Raw genomic sequence first — 13241 nt, forward strand, 5'->3', positions numbered from 1 at the left:
GTGAAAGCCTTGTCTAGTTTTGCCTGTTTTGCTTTGTCTGAATGACTGAAGCCAGTGGCTTACTCACAACCAGCGTCTTGCCCCCGGGGCCTGAATGCAGGATGAGCCTTGGGAGCCTAAAGTGGGGAGGAGATGCAGAGCAGTGCTTCTGTTTGACATATTCCACGAGCAAAACAAGCGCGCCGGGCCGTCTTGCAGATCACTTCGACACGGCTGAAGCTTTATTTCAAACGCACATGCCCGTGTCCTTTTTAAGCGCAAGGTGTGATCCGTAGTTTACAGCTGCCAAGTTGTAGCGTGCCTCTGTCTGCTACTATCAAGCCGACTGTAGCAGGTAATGCTGAGTTGGTGTCTTGCTGCTCTGCTGACTGGATCACTAATGCTTCCTTAAGCTTTATTACTTCCTTGTATTGAGTGTTGCTGCTGCAGAATAACACTCACCCCGAGCTACTCTGAAACACCTTGACAGCTGTTTACCTGGGAGCAGCTGCGACATGGGTCCCTCTGTTAGCCCCTTGACTCTGGCTGGACTTGACAATGTGGATTCGGGCTTTTCTTCACACACCTTTTTATAGACCGTAGCACCGGGGCCTCAGAGTTGACCTGCCCTGTGCTAGGAGAGAGTCCCAGTTGTGAGTCTGGCTAGTCAGCCCGTGGTTATTCAACAGAGGATTAGGCCCCGCTGTCGTCTCTCTGGTGTAAACTCTCTCTGTGAGGCATGCTTTATCGTGCCTCCACAGTCCTCTGTATTAGCCACCACACTCTTGGCTCCTTCTGTTTTGACTCAAGTGTTTTTTTTGTTTTTTTTTTAAACATGCTTTTTATTATCTTTAGTGTAGTGATTCGGGCTGATGCGATTACCACGTTTTAACCACAGTTGTGAGAGAGCGAAGACAAGCCACTCACAGAGCCCCTCTGGGCAGAGAGGCCAGTGGCACATGGGGTGAAATCTTCAGAGCAGCCCCCCCCCCCCCGAGTGTCTGCGAACAACGCAGGGTGCATGAAGAGGGGCAATGTGAGTGTGTGATGACTCTTGCTGATAGCAACCTGCTCTCAAGTCATCCTCCTCTAATGCCGCCTGCCTTGCTCTTGTTCGCAGACGTGCATCCTCTGCCAGCTGAGCCTCCTTACACGCACGGTTATGAAATCATCCCAACTCCAAAGAAGCATCCTGGCCCCAAAGGAACAGCATGCAGACGCACACCCAAATGCTCAGTTGTTTAAAGCTCAGGCTTTCTAAATTATTAGTGTTTTGCTGGCAAACGCTGACACATTTGCTGTAGAGAACATGCAAACAAATCATTCATTATTTAGCCTGTTTTGTGCATCAGCATGCTTGGGGACTGTGGCCCACTGTGTGTTTTTTTTTTTAACAAATTCTCTAACTCTGAATAAACCACTGAGCATATTCATTCAGAATACAGGATATGAAGTTTTGTTACAGGGTGAGAGACCTTTTTCTGCATCCTCACGCAGAATTGAATCCAAGTGGCTGCAATCATGCAGATTACACGCCCGGGTGTGTGTGCGCGTCCCCTTTTCCCGCGCTACGTGGACAATATCCTACCTGAAAGAAAGAGCTATAGAAGAGATGTACCTGCGCCCCCCTTCAGATTCAAGGGACTGTTAGAGTGATTTAAACTCACTCCAAGCGGAGGGCAATACTATTCTCCCTGACAGGATGCAGCGTCCACAATCCTCTTCTTCTGCTGTCTGCTCGACTTCACTCTCTCATCCTCTTCCTTCCCCGTTCCCATGCTTTTATTGTTTTTTTTCTGACTCACCATCCATCCCTTTTCGACTTTCCTTCTTTCTCTTTTCTCTGACTCATTATATTCCCCCCCCCACCCCCACCCCCCCGCTGAGTGGTTTCGTTTGTCCACACACTTAAATGGAGGGACACGCCAGAGAGACAGAGGAGGGTGACAGAAAGAGGGGAGCAAGAGAGAGGGAGACAACAGGCCTTTTGTTGAGAAGTTGAGCAGGCCCAAAGTGCCCAGTCAGCAGCTTGCTCTGTGTACAGCGGCCTAGGACATAGGCCTGTGTGTGTGTGTGTGTGTGTGTGTTGGGGTTGGGGTTGGGGGGATATTGCTCTCTTCTCTGTCAACCAGTTTCTGTCCCACTCCATAAACCGCAGTGGACAGACAGAATGAGTTATGACCCTGGCGCTCTTGTCACGACCGCTGCTCTTAAATATCTCCCATGGGCTGGACGTGGGATCTCTCTCTCTCTCTCTCTCTCTCTCTCTCTCTCTCTCTCTCTCTCTCAGTGACGCACACCGTCACTCACCTCATCGCCCCGCTCTCCTTCCCACTCGCCGCTCTTTGTGCCTCAGCCCGGCTTCACCTCCCTTCTTGCCGTGTCCCCAGCATGGTAGAGGAAGGCATCAGTTCATCTGCAGCTAACCGATGCTTCTGCTTCGGCGTGATTGATGACATCTGAGCTGATCAGGTTTTATATGAGTCGTCGCTGTGAGTTTTGTCACATCGCAGCGTCTCTGTACAGTCGGCAGTGCGTGCCTCTGTTTAAACAGGCCAAGTTATCCCTACGCTGTGATTTAGGGACGCCAGTGTGTGCTGGAACATTGAATCGATTCGTAGTCGATCAGCTTTCAAATTCTTCAGCAAGAATCATTTAAGGAAGGTTTTATCATCGTAATTAAATTTGCTTGCGTCTGCTGGTCACCTTGATGTTTTGTAGACTAAATGCTCAGTCAAACAACTGAAAAAAGAATCTGGATGAATCAATACTGAAATGATCAATTGCGGCCTTAGTTGAGTTGTAATTAGCAGTGTTAATGGCATTGGGTTTCGTGTCAGTACTGTTGCTCAATAAATCCATCTAATCAAGGCCTGAGACGCAGGCTAATGAGAGGTTAACCGCAGTACTTCCACTGGGTCGTTGGTGTTCTTGTTCCAGTTGAAGGCTGTTGTTCTTTAACACATGGCCTCTTTTTGTGCAAAACTTGTGTATTTTTTCACTTAAGCGTTAATATCTGATGGCAGGTTTATCTACACTCTGACTGTGTGAACCACAGCCAGGAGGCTGTACTGTGGAGCAGGACTTCATTACCATTTTACACATGTTCCCCCACATCCTAATTACCCCACAAGGTAGAGGAAATGCCAGCATCTAAATGTTTACCAGGGCGATGAAGTCATGGAAATAAACAGCTCCTCTCTTTGTCTTCCCATCGCCCCACCTCTACTTTCTTTCTTTTTTTTGATGTGTTATGCTTTGTTCTGCTGTCTTTTCAGTCTACCCCCCCCCCCCGTCCTCTCCTCCCACCGTGGTGTCCTAGCTTGCTCTACCACTCTAATTGCCTCGTCTCTCCATCTGTTTAATTCTCTCCCTCTTTATCTGGCCTGCCCACACCTGCTAATTTGTCCTCCAATCTCTGGCACCTGACTCCATTCCAGATTCGACTTGTAATCACCGGCACTCGATGGTGATGGTGACGATTACTGCATCGGTGCCTCCACAGTTTTTATAGATGAGAAATGTGACAAAGTTCTCAGAAGATTTGGGTCAACAGTTTCGGGGTTACATGCACATTTTAACAAATGAGCCAGTCAAAAAAAAAAACAAGCTTATTGACTGATTTGGTGTGCTTTCCTTGGACACTGCTGTCCTTTCTCTTGGTGAGCTTTATTATTGCGTACATTTAATCACTGAATTATCTAAACACACTGTGAAAATGCTGTCTGAATCCTTGTGGTCTCCGCTGTGATTAAATATGAAGGGAATGTCACAAAGATTGCCCAAATTCCAGCAGTGGGTTTGTTCCACACAGACAGGCTTTTTGCCGGCGTTTTGGCTCATATTTGTACTCGCTGCAGTACGGAGCAGAGCATTTGGAGGACATGTTGCAGACATCTTTCACCTTTTTGTTTCTGACCCAACCTTTGGCACAGGCAAGCTGTTCAAAAAGAAATGATATCTCATTTATGCTGAGCCTGGGCTCTTTGCAGAGAGAAAGCCCATTATTGCTTGCTGATAATCAGCTGGGCTGGATGGCACTCGGGGGCTTTTTTTGGACTTTGGTGCTGCTCAGCATTTCTGGCAGGCCTGCATGGCTGAATGATCTCTCGCCTTCATTTGTTTCCACGGATCCAAAATGAGTGTAGGATTACATCTGAGGAGGATGGTCTTATGTTTCAATCAACGGTGGGGCAGATTGAGACACGCCACAGGGCAGACTTGTTACCTTGTGATGCAGCTGGATTGGCAAGATCACACGCGAGAATCCATCTTGCCGGGCGTCATGTTGTGTCCTTTTGGCTAAACCGCAGTTGCTCTGACCAATCAGCATCTTACGGGGGACTCGTGGCAGCTACGTGATTTCAGTTTGACGACAACGCGACTGTTCAATAACAGCAATGGCGGCGTAGATGCTGCTGTCAAATATCAGAGCTGGAGGGTGTTTCTTTACTGATAGAAGAGCAGAGAATGACACTGAAGGCTTTTCTCAGTGGAAAAGATGTTTTCGCTCTGGCTTTGTAGTCCTACTGCATCGTATAGTTCGTCGATCTGATTGGTTGAAGTTAGACGATGGCGGAGAGACGGTTCGTCCAATCACCTGCCAAGTATTTTTTGAACGTTCCTGCCCTTTTCCAAGCAGCTTCCATGGACGGCTTCCCGGACGGTGCTGTGTAACAGCACAGCTGGCACGTCAGGTTAACAGACTTGGACCTATGAGTGAGAAGGGTGGGTGGGTCTGAGCGTAGATGAACATGGAGCTGTGAGTCAGGCGATGTGCGTGCGGTGGAGTAATCAGGGCTCACGGAGTCATCATGTTAGATGTCTTCATGTTTATGCTGAGTGCAGACTCCTTAAATCAGATGATCAGTCCTTTACCCCGGCAACAAGGCTTTCACTGGCACATTGCCCGGGCTCTTGGCCGGTGTTGTCATTGCCTCCTCAGAAGTTGGGCCCACTGCATGGCTTACTGGAAGGCCCGGAGTGCAGGGAGGGAGCAGGACAAGGGAATTTATGTCATGTTTCTTTGAAAATCTGCAGATGCAGTAGCTGCGTTTTATTGATTGATTTTGTGATGAGGTGCAGGGGAGGATACAGGTGTGTGAGAAGGAAGGTCGAATCTGTCTCTCCATGTTGATTGTCCACCAAAATAAGGGCGCTTAAATATACTAGGTCCAGGACCGGGACCAACCACTTTAAATACTAAAGTATGAAAATTCCTGTTCCTGAAGTGTTGTAGCTGCTCTTTGCTATTTGTGCGCAGGCTATGTGGATGAGTTTTGTAAAAAGTGGTGGGAACTGAAGCCGTGGTTGAGATGCAGACTTAACGGTGACTTGACTTTTTGACATGAAAAGCTGCAGCCACTCAATAAGTGGTCAGTTCCAGCTCACTATTTGAGCACTTGACACTGACATGAATGGACTTTTTCCTTTTTGTCACTTCATGAAGTTCATTTAGAACAATGTTTGGAGCACTTGAGTGCGTTAAATGAATAAATCAGATTTTTGAAGTGACGAGAAATGCTTGGAAGTGAGTTGGAACCAGACGCTTATTCAGTGCCTGCAGCTTTAATGTTGAAAAGCCGACACCTTTAAGACGCCTACCGTGTACTTTGATCACAGAGTCCCTGGTTCAGTTCCAGCTGCGGACCTTTATTGAATGACACTCTCCCTCTTTCCCCACATTCCCTGTCAGCTCTCCTCTCTCACCCCTCCAGTATTTGTGAGTTTCCTGAGCTCAGGTACTACAACCATGATTGAGACAGAGTAGGTGGGACGCACGCGTCACTAACTCAAGCGGCAGCCTCCATACTGTGAGCAGCCAGGATTTAGAGGTCTGGGGTGCCAGAGTAAAAGAGATGCTTTCTGCTGTCTGGCGTAACGCTGACACATCCCTCAGCCTCACTTAAGCACACTGTAAAATGAGTGGGTAGTTTTCAACCATATTATTAGTGTTGCTATCATTTGCGCTTGTGTAGTTTTAATGGCTGTGAAGCAGAGGACACAAAAGGAGAGACGCCACAAAGACTATTTAGGCTCCGCGAGCCTCTTGCTGCGTGACTTTTATTTATTTATTAATTTTTGAAATCACGGTTGCTCCTTGACAGTGAGAAGTGCTGACAGCGGCTAATAAAGAAAATCACACAGTATTATTTTTGGAATGCTAATGCCGCTCTTTTACCAAGTGGCCCTGAATGCCGTGTCTTTCGTCTTCATGGGAGCAGAACAGACGCCCCGGCTGCGTCGAATCCACAGTTTCAAGGCTTGTCAACACGTTCCGATAAAGAGAAAGTTTGAAGCAGCAGCAATAGTCCAATTGCGATCATAATCATACGTGTTTTATGTTTTGGGAGACGCTCTCATTGTCAGATAAGAGAATTTTCCGGATCGGATGAATAATTTAGTTTCACCCGACGGTGGAAGCCAGACTTTGCATCTCCCTTTGATAAGGCTCTCCTCCACCAGCCTCCCAGCTCTCATGCTCTCCGTTTTCACCACGCTGCAGAATTTACTATTCCTCTCATCCCGTTTCACCATGGCAACGCGTGTCACGTTGGTGTATGCGCTGGAGAACATAATCTGGTCGTCTGAAGCAACTGTTGGTTGCTGAGCACATCGCTTGGTTGGAGGCGAAAGCGGAGGGCAGAGCATGGAGGAGTGGGGGGAGTGGAACCCCTTAGGTAGGGCGAGCACTCTCCTGACCTACTTAGATCACAGCGACAGGCCTTTGTTACTGACGCCTCCGGTCCTCCACTGGAATATTTCTCACCTTCGAGTGCATCCGCTGATGGAAGTCTGTAGCAGATGCTGGCTCCACATTACCATATCTAATGGCTCCTGTTGAAATCTGCCATGATGTGTCTGTCTGTTAGAGATGAACATGAATGTTGGGTATGATTTCTCACGTCTGATTAGGGCCGTGCTAAATGATGTTTGAGATAGAGAAACGTCTACTGTTTCATATTATGCTCTCAGGATGCAGCTCTTAGCGATGCCAACCTTTTAATGACATTCAGCACAGGGGACAAGAACTCACGAGCGCAGAAGCAAAATGCAGCTGGGGTCAAGAAAGGTAACAGCCGCCTCACTAATGGTTAAAATTAGAAACCAGCTGAAAAATGGCAGTCGCCAACGTAAACCACCAAAACCAGACATGATACAAACACTAAAACTGCAAACTTAACAAACCGCTTAATCCAGCACTGGGCATGATGGGAAATATGGTTCGTCACTACAATATTTTTTTTGGCATTTGGACCCTGCGTGGCATTCTTCCACACGGCAGAGATGCAGGCAGGAAATGTGCATGAAGGCAGCAGAAACAGACATGGCTGAACGGGCTAAATCTGAACAAAATCAGGAGCTCGTACCTTAAAGGGGTCTACTTCAGCTGCATGGATGCGGTTTGGACCAGAAAACTGTACTGGTCCTGTTATTTTTCAAGCATATCATGCAAACTTATGAATAAATAAGCCTTCCATGTGGTCACATTATAAACACTGTGAATTGTATTTACAGAAAATGTGCTGTATTGTGTTGTGTATCATCTGGACATGGAAAGACCTAAATCGTGGTCTGATCTGTGCAGAGCGAGGTGGATTTCCCCGCTGTAGATCATCAGATCTATGCTACCCTAATGGATGCCTGCTTTATTGATGCACTGAACTTGTTTACAAATGATTGGCCTCGCTGGCTATGGCTGGTGCTAATTGCTATCGATGATTAAAAGCCTGTTGGAAAAGGCTAATGCCGCTGACCCATCGACCACCAGACATAGCGGGCTTGTAGCTGACGTGCGATCCATACTGCATCCGTCGGTGCGCTCACAGGGTTAACTAATCAGCCCGTGACTGATCTAAATACGGGAATTTCGGTGCACAAATTGGTCCTTGCCGCCAAATCAGCTTGTGAGACGCAGAGGATTGCCCCAGAGCTGCCTCGTTCGTGGGAGTTCGAGCGGTTTGTTTGCGCGTGTCCTCAGTGATGGAGATTACTGGGATTTTAATTTATTTGAGTGTTTTGGTTTCCAACTCGCGAAATGCAGCGTTCAAGAAGCTACATGTTGCAGCGTTTTTTTTTCTGGCACAGAGCTTTACTGACTCTGCACCGTATTTAAAAGGGAAAAAAAAAGACTTAATCCTTCAGCTGAGATGGAATAATACCTCTCAGTGGCTCACGTCTCTTACTATGACACCTCGTCAGTCACACGCTGGGTTCAAGAAGTCAGCCGTTGCTTTCCGGCGCGGCCGCGGAAGCGAGGGGGGGGCCTTTGGTGTTGATTGTGGAGGACGAATGCTGTGCAGCCCCATAGTGCTTCTCATCATGTCTGATAGAACAATATGAAATCAAAGCTGTGTGCTCGGAGCACTTCGCAGAGTCAAAGTGTCGAGCATCAGGGAATGTCAGAACAGATTAAAAGCCTTTCCGCCCCGCTCCTCACTCTCTCCCCTTGCTTTTCTCCCTCTTTGTCTCCTAAACACCCTCCCTCCTTATCTCTTTTGCGACTTAGTTAGGCTATCACCTTTCATCTGTCCTCCTCTGCTCCATGCCTTCCCCTTGTCCCCCCCCCCCCCCCCCCCCCCCTCTGTCTGCGGGGCCTAAGATGGAGTGGCTCAGTCGCACAGAGCTCATAGTTAATTAGACTTGGCCTTGTCACATATTGAGGGCTGGAGCCAGAGTTGTAGCTAAACCCGGTGGGGAGGCAAGGACAGAAGAAGCCAGCTACCATTCCCCTGCTCTCTTAAAGCCTGTGCACAGAAAGAACTTTGTCCATGTGTTTGGGTTATCACATTACATTAGCGTTATCTGCGCCTCACTGTGCCGTTTTATGCAGGTTCAAATTTGCCTATTATTTATCAGTGTGCACAGGACTTCCTGGAATCTGTTCAGAGCTGAAATGATTGGTTGATTAATCAGTAACCATTAGAGGGAAAATTGCTTTTCACAGTACGACATACATACCATAGATGAGCAAATGCTCATGATATGATAATTGTCAGTTTTCATATCATGGTATACCACTGCAACCCCACTCTTCACCCATTTTGATCATTATTTTTTGTTATATTTCAAGTACAAGTGTGAAACGTTTCTCTGGTTCCAGCTTCTCTTTGGCTTTTCACTTTGATTTTGATGATCGGCGTCTTCTTGCAGCAGCTAACACAACAACTTTGGATAAGTGGGGATGTAAAATCTACTTATGGAAAAGAAAGGGAAAGAAATTGAGCTTTTAATGTACAATACAATAGATAATGCCTTCTGCAATGAGCACAAGTCTGAGATGCGTGTTTGAAAAAAAGTCTGTGTGTGTTTCCCACCATGTTTATGCTGCCCTATGGAGCAGGGAGTCTGCAGTATAATGGGGATCTGCATACCCTCTCCTATGGATTGTGGTTGCCTGTGTGAAATATCCCCCAGCTTAACAGTGTGTACAGCTATTCAGATAGAGAATCATTTCCTCTCTCTCCCTCTCTCTCGCCATGTGCTTGACATAAAAAGAGAAAATCCCATTTCAGCCGTGACATTCTGCCTGTGTAGCAGAAACATACAGGGACTATACATCAAAGCAAGGCAGAGTGCACAGTGAGGGAAAGGAGGTTTAATGACGACGGCAGTGTGGAGTGATAATATAGAGCCGCTAAGAGAGAGCGTTGAAGTTATTATTCCAAGTAGAAACCCTGCACCAAATTCATCATACAGCTGCGCAGGAAATATGAAGCTGACTGTGTAATATTCACCTCTGTCCACATTGTACAGGCAATTAATTCTGGCGTGTGTGTAATTGGTTAATCAATCTATCGGTGCTTTATCTCTTCTCTCGGCCTTTGTGTCTTGGCAGGTTCCACGTACAGCGTTCTCTCCACTATGCCCTCCGACTCTGAAAGCAGCAGCTCCCTCAGTAGTGTTGGTACGTATAATGACTCAAGAGGAGTGGAATCAGCATGGCTGCGTTATGACACACACAGTGCTGTTTACGCCTGTGCTTTTCTGCGTGATGCTCAAAAATAGATGGTCAGATTGAAATCATACAGCAATATTATACCTTTTACTACAGACAATGCTGTCTGTGTGGACACCACATCTGCGAGCCTGCAGCAGTTCAGCGAGGTAGCCGTCACACACTGGTTGAAGTGCTGGTGCGTCCTGGGCGTTTCAGAGCTTAGGAAGTTTTTAGTTTTCCTTTTAAACTCCACGCTGGGGCAAAAACATTCTCCCAGTGTATTTCTCTTTCCTCAAGGAAGCCATGCTTGCCTTTCCCTCGTTTTGACAAAGGTCCAAATGACTCAGCTGTGTTACATAAACCTCCAAAAGGGCCAAATATTGAGCCAAAGATGGACATAATCCTCCAATTTTCCCAGCCATGGGTGTACTTTTCAGTGAAGAAAACAACCCTGAAAATGACTCCTTATTGATACATCTTTTTTTTTGTCAGAATCTATTTCACTGTCAAGGACACACGTAGTGAAAGAGAATGACCTTGCTGTTTCAATGACAAATCGTCCTCTGTTCAGATCAGTCAGGTGAATTTTAATCTCAGTCATGACAGGTAGAATGGAACCACCAGATCCCGGAATTGATACACAAGGCCAGGGTAAAGAAAACTGCTGGAAGTCCTCTGGAAAACAGCTTTGCAATTGAAGTGCTGCAATTCAGTGCGGCCGTATTGTTCCTTTGCAAAGACGTCAGATTCACTGGCTTTCCAAACACGAGCGCTTAAATTTAATCAAAGAATATGTGGATGCGTTCGTGTTAAGCGCACAGAAAGTACCAGAGATCCAGTAAATCATCAAATCCAAATCCTATCTGCTCTTTCTGGCTTTCTTTTTCCACGCCAGAGATTACATATGGTGTAATCTTGTAAATCCAAGATCATTTTCTGCAAATTTGCAACAAATTGTCACGGAAAAACCCCCTAACAGCTTATACAGGACTTCCACAGCAGGCGTCTGTTGCCCCGACTGCTGGACAGAACTCAAGTCTTTTGCTCCCTTATGCCAAAGTTGGTTGCAAGGGTACTCTCCATCCTTCAAAAAAATGTCCCTTTTGGGTGTCTCAAGTTAAAATATATCTGTAAAGTCAAGAAGATTAATTTAATGGCATCTGGGCAAGTGTGCGCTCCACCTTCTGAATGCTGATATGCATTGTGGGGTAAACTTTTCCAGTGTGTGCTGATCGATAGTCCTAGCCTCCGGTAATGTGCTCACTGTCGCAGGTTCGCCTGTTAACGGTGAAGCGTCCTCCCCACCCCCAGCCATCAACGACAACCGGCCATCCGGCGACAACCTGGACACCATCTTGTTCCAGCTCCGCCAGGTGACCAGGGAGAGGGATGAGCTCCGTAAGCGTCTGGCGTTGGCATCGCCCGGGACCACCTTCGACGACTGCAGGTGCAAATCCTGTCCTGCCTGCCAAGTTGTTGTTGTTACTGTTGTTTTTTTCCCCCCTTCTGGTGACACTTTTATTTGGCTGTTGTCTATGAATCTGTCTACTGTGATTATAGATTTTTTTTTCCCCTCAGTGAAAAACATCAGCTTCGACAATTGGCTCTGTGATTCATTGCTCCCAGAGCAGCAAAGTTTATGTTAAAGTAAAGTTTACTTTAACTATTGTTAAAGTCATGGAGTCCGTGTCCTCAGCTCTGTTCTGGCTGCCGTGTTTTCATCTACTAATTGTCTGCTGTCTGGAATAATGTTGACTTGCAGAGAAAGCACTGACACTGGCTGCTTAATTAAGGTTAATGTGCTCTACTTACCAGATGTTTCTTGTGCAACAGACGACACAAGGGCTGCTCTGCTTACATCAGCACATACTTTTTTAATGCCGTTTTCATTTAGTCTAACGAGTCAATCCCACCTTATGAATTCTCATACAATGGGAAGGTCAACTCTGTCGTCTGTGTCCTCCTGTCTGAGCTGTGTTTGGCCACATTATCGTACAAGGCTGCTGGGTAGCGTGTTTGATTCCTTGCTGCTTGTCTCTTTAAGGCCAAATTCCAAAGCCAGTCATGACTATGAGCGTCTGAAAAGTCAGTGCATGAGGGCCATGGCAGATCTGCAGTCCCTCCAGAACCAGCACACCAAAACACTGAAAAGGTGCGAGGAGGCTGTGAAAGAGGCTGACTTCTACCAGTAAGTACAGCTCCTGCAAAGTGTCACGGTACCCATTTTCCTTGTCTCGTTGCTAATGAAGGACTCTTCAGTTTTAAATATTTACCTGTATTATGTAGTCTACATGCGACGCACCTAGACGCTCAGATTTCCACACGAAAGCTGGGGTGAATGCGTGTCAGGACTCATTATTGAAATGCAAATGTTGGGAAGCGTAGGATGAATATCAGGCCACCTGCCACCTGCTGCTTTTCAGCGTAGAAATAATTACGTTTTATTGCATTGTTTTACTGGAATTGTAGCAAATACTGGCATGGTGCTGCAATTAACCTAATTGAAAGAACATCCCTTGGAGCTACAGCTGGCTTTCACATTAAAAGGGAATTGGCACTGCAAAACAAAAACAAACCAAAAAAAAAAAAAATCATCCAGGGTTTTAAAAGCTTGGAAATAGAGGCATTTATGTGATTGAATAATTCCGCCTAAACAGCTCATAAGCCGAGGCAAAATTTCTGGAGCATGGAAACTGATCATACAGTGTATTACTGTAACTGTTGGAGAGTGCAGCGAGTTAGAATACTTGATGATGGAAGCAAAAGGCTCAGCTAATTTGCTAGGTTTTATACAGCATTTAGTTATCATGGAGGCTTTGTACGCTTGAAATTGAGAGAGAAAAGTACATCAACTAAAGATGGAGCCACACCGAAGCCCTTGTGTACTTAAAATCATCAAAGCTTGCTTTCTCATGTCTATTTGCATGTGCGTTGTGTCTCCCCGTACGTGCACGTGCATCTCCTCTTTCCAGCATGCTGCACAGCCGCGTCTTGGGCGAACAGACACAGCTGAAGGAGGAGATGGAGACACTCAGGAGGGACAACGCCCAACTTGTCCGAGAGCACAACCACCTAAAGCAGAACTGCGAGGAGCTCAAACGGCTGCACGGTCAAGACCAGAAAGAGCTGGCCGACCTCCGGCTGCAGCAACAGCAGGTACGATCCACTCACGCACACACGTATTCGCGTGTGTGGGTGTCTGCTCCAGCTGCCCAGATGTTAGAAGGGCATGAATTGCCTTCAGAGATTTACTGATATGGAACAGATGCTAGAGGCAATATGCAAACTGCTTGTTCCTTTGCTGCAGCATCACACATTTTAA

General features: G+C 46.6%; 1 protein-coding gene across 4 annotated transcripts in view; it reads left to right on the plus strand.

Moving 5' to 3' along the window:
- dlg5a (discs, large homolog 5a (Drosophila)) overlaps positions 1-13241 on the plus strand; it is a 34954-nt gene that overhangs the window by 1613 nt on the left and 20100 nt on the right. For 3 of the 4 annotated variants that reach the window (XM_076743847.1, XM_076743851.1, XM_076743849.1), the window contains exons 2-5: positions 9818-9886; positions 11192-11366; positions 11964-12107; positions 12892-13075. In XM_076743847.1, the coding sequence (XP_076599962.1) occupies positions 9818-9886; positions 11192-11366; positions 11964-12107; positions 12892-13075 (572 nt within the window). The remainder of the gene's footprint in view (positions 1-9817; positions 9887-11191; positions 11367-11963; positions 12108-12891; positions 13076-13241) is intronic. The other variant, XM_076743848.1, reaches the window with a different exon arrangement.

The sequence above is a fragment of the Chaetodon auriga genome, chromosome 11, assembly GCF_051107435.1.
Source record: "Chaetodon auriga isolate fChaAug3 chromosome 11, fChaAug3.hap1, whole genome shotgun sequence".
NCBI lineage: Eukaryota > Metazoa > Chordata > Actinopteri > Chaetodontiformes > Chaetodontidae > Chaetodon > Chaetodon auriga.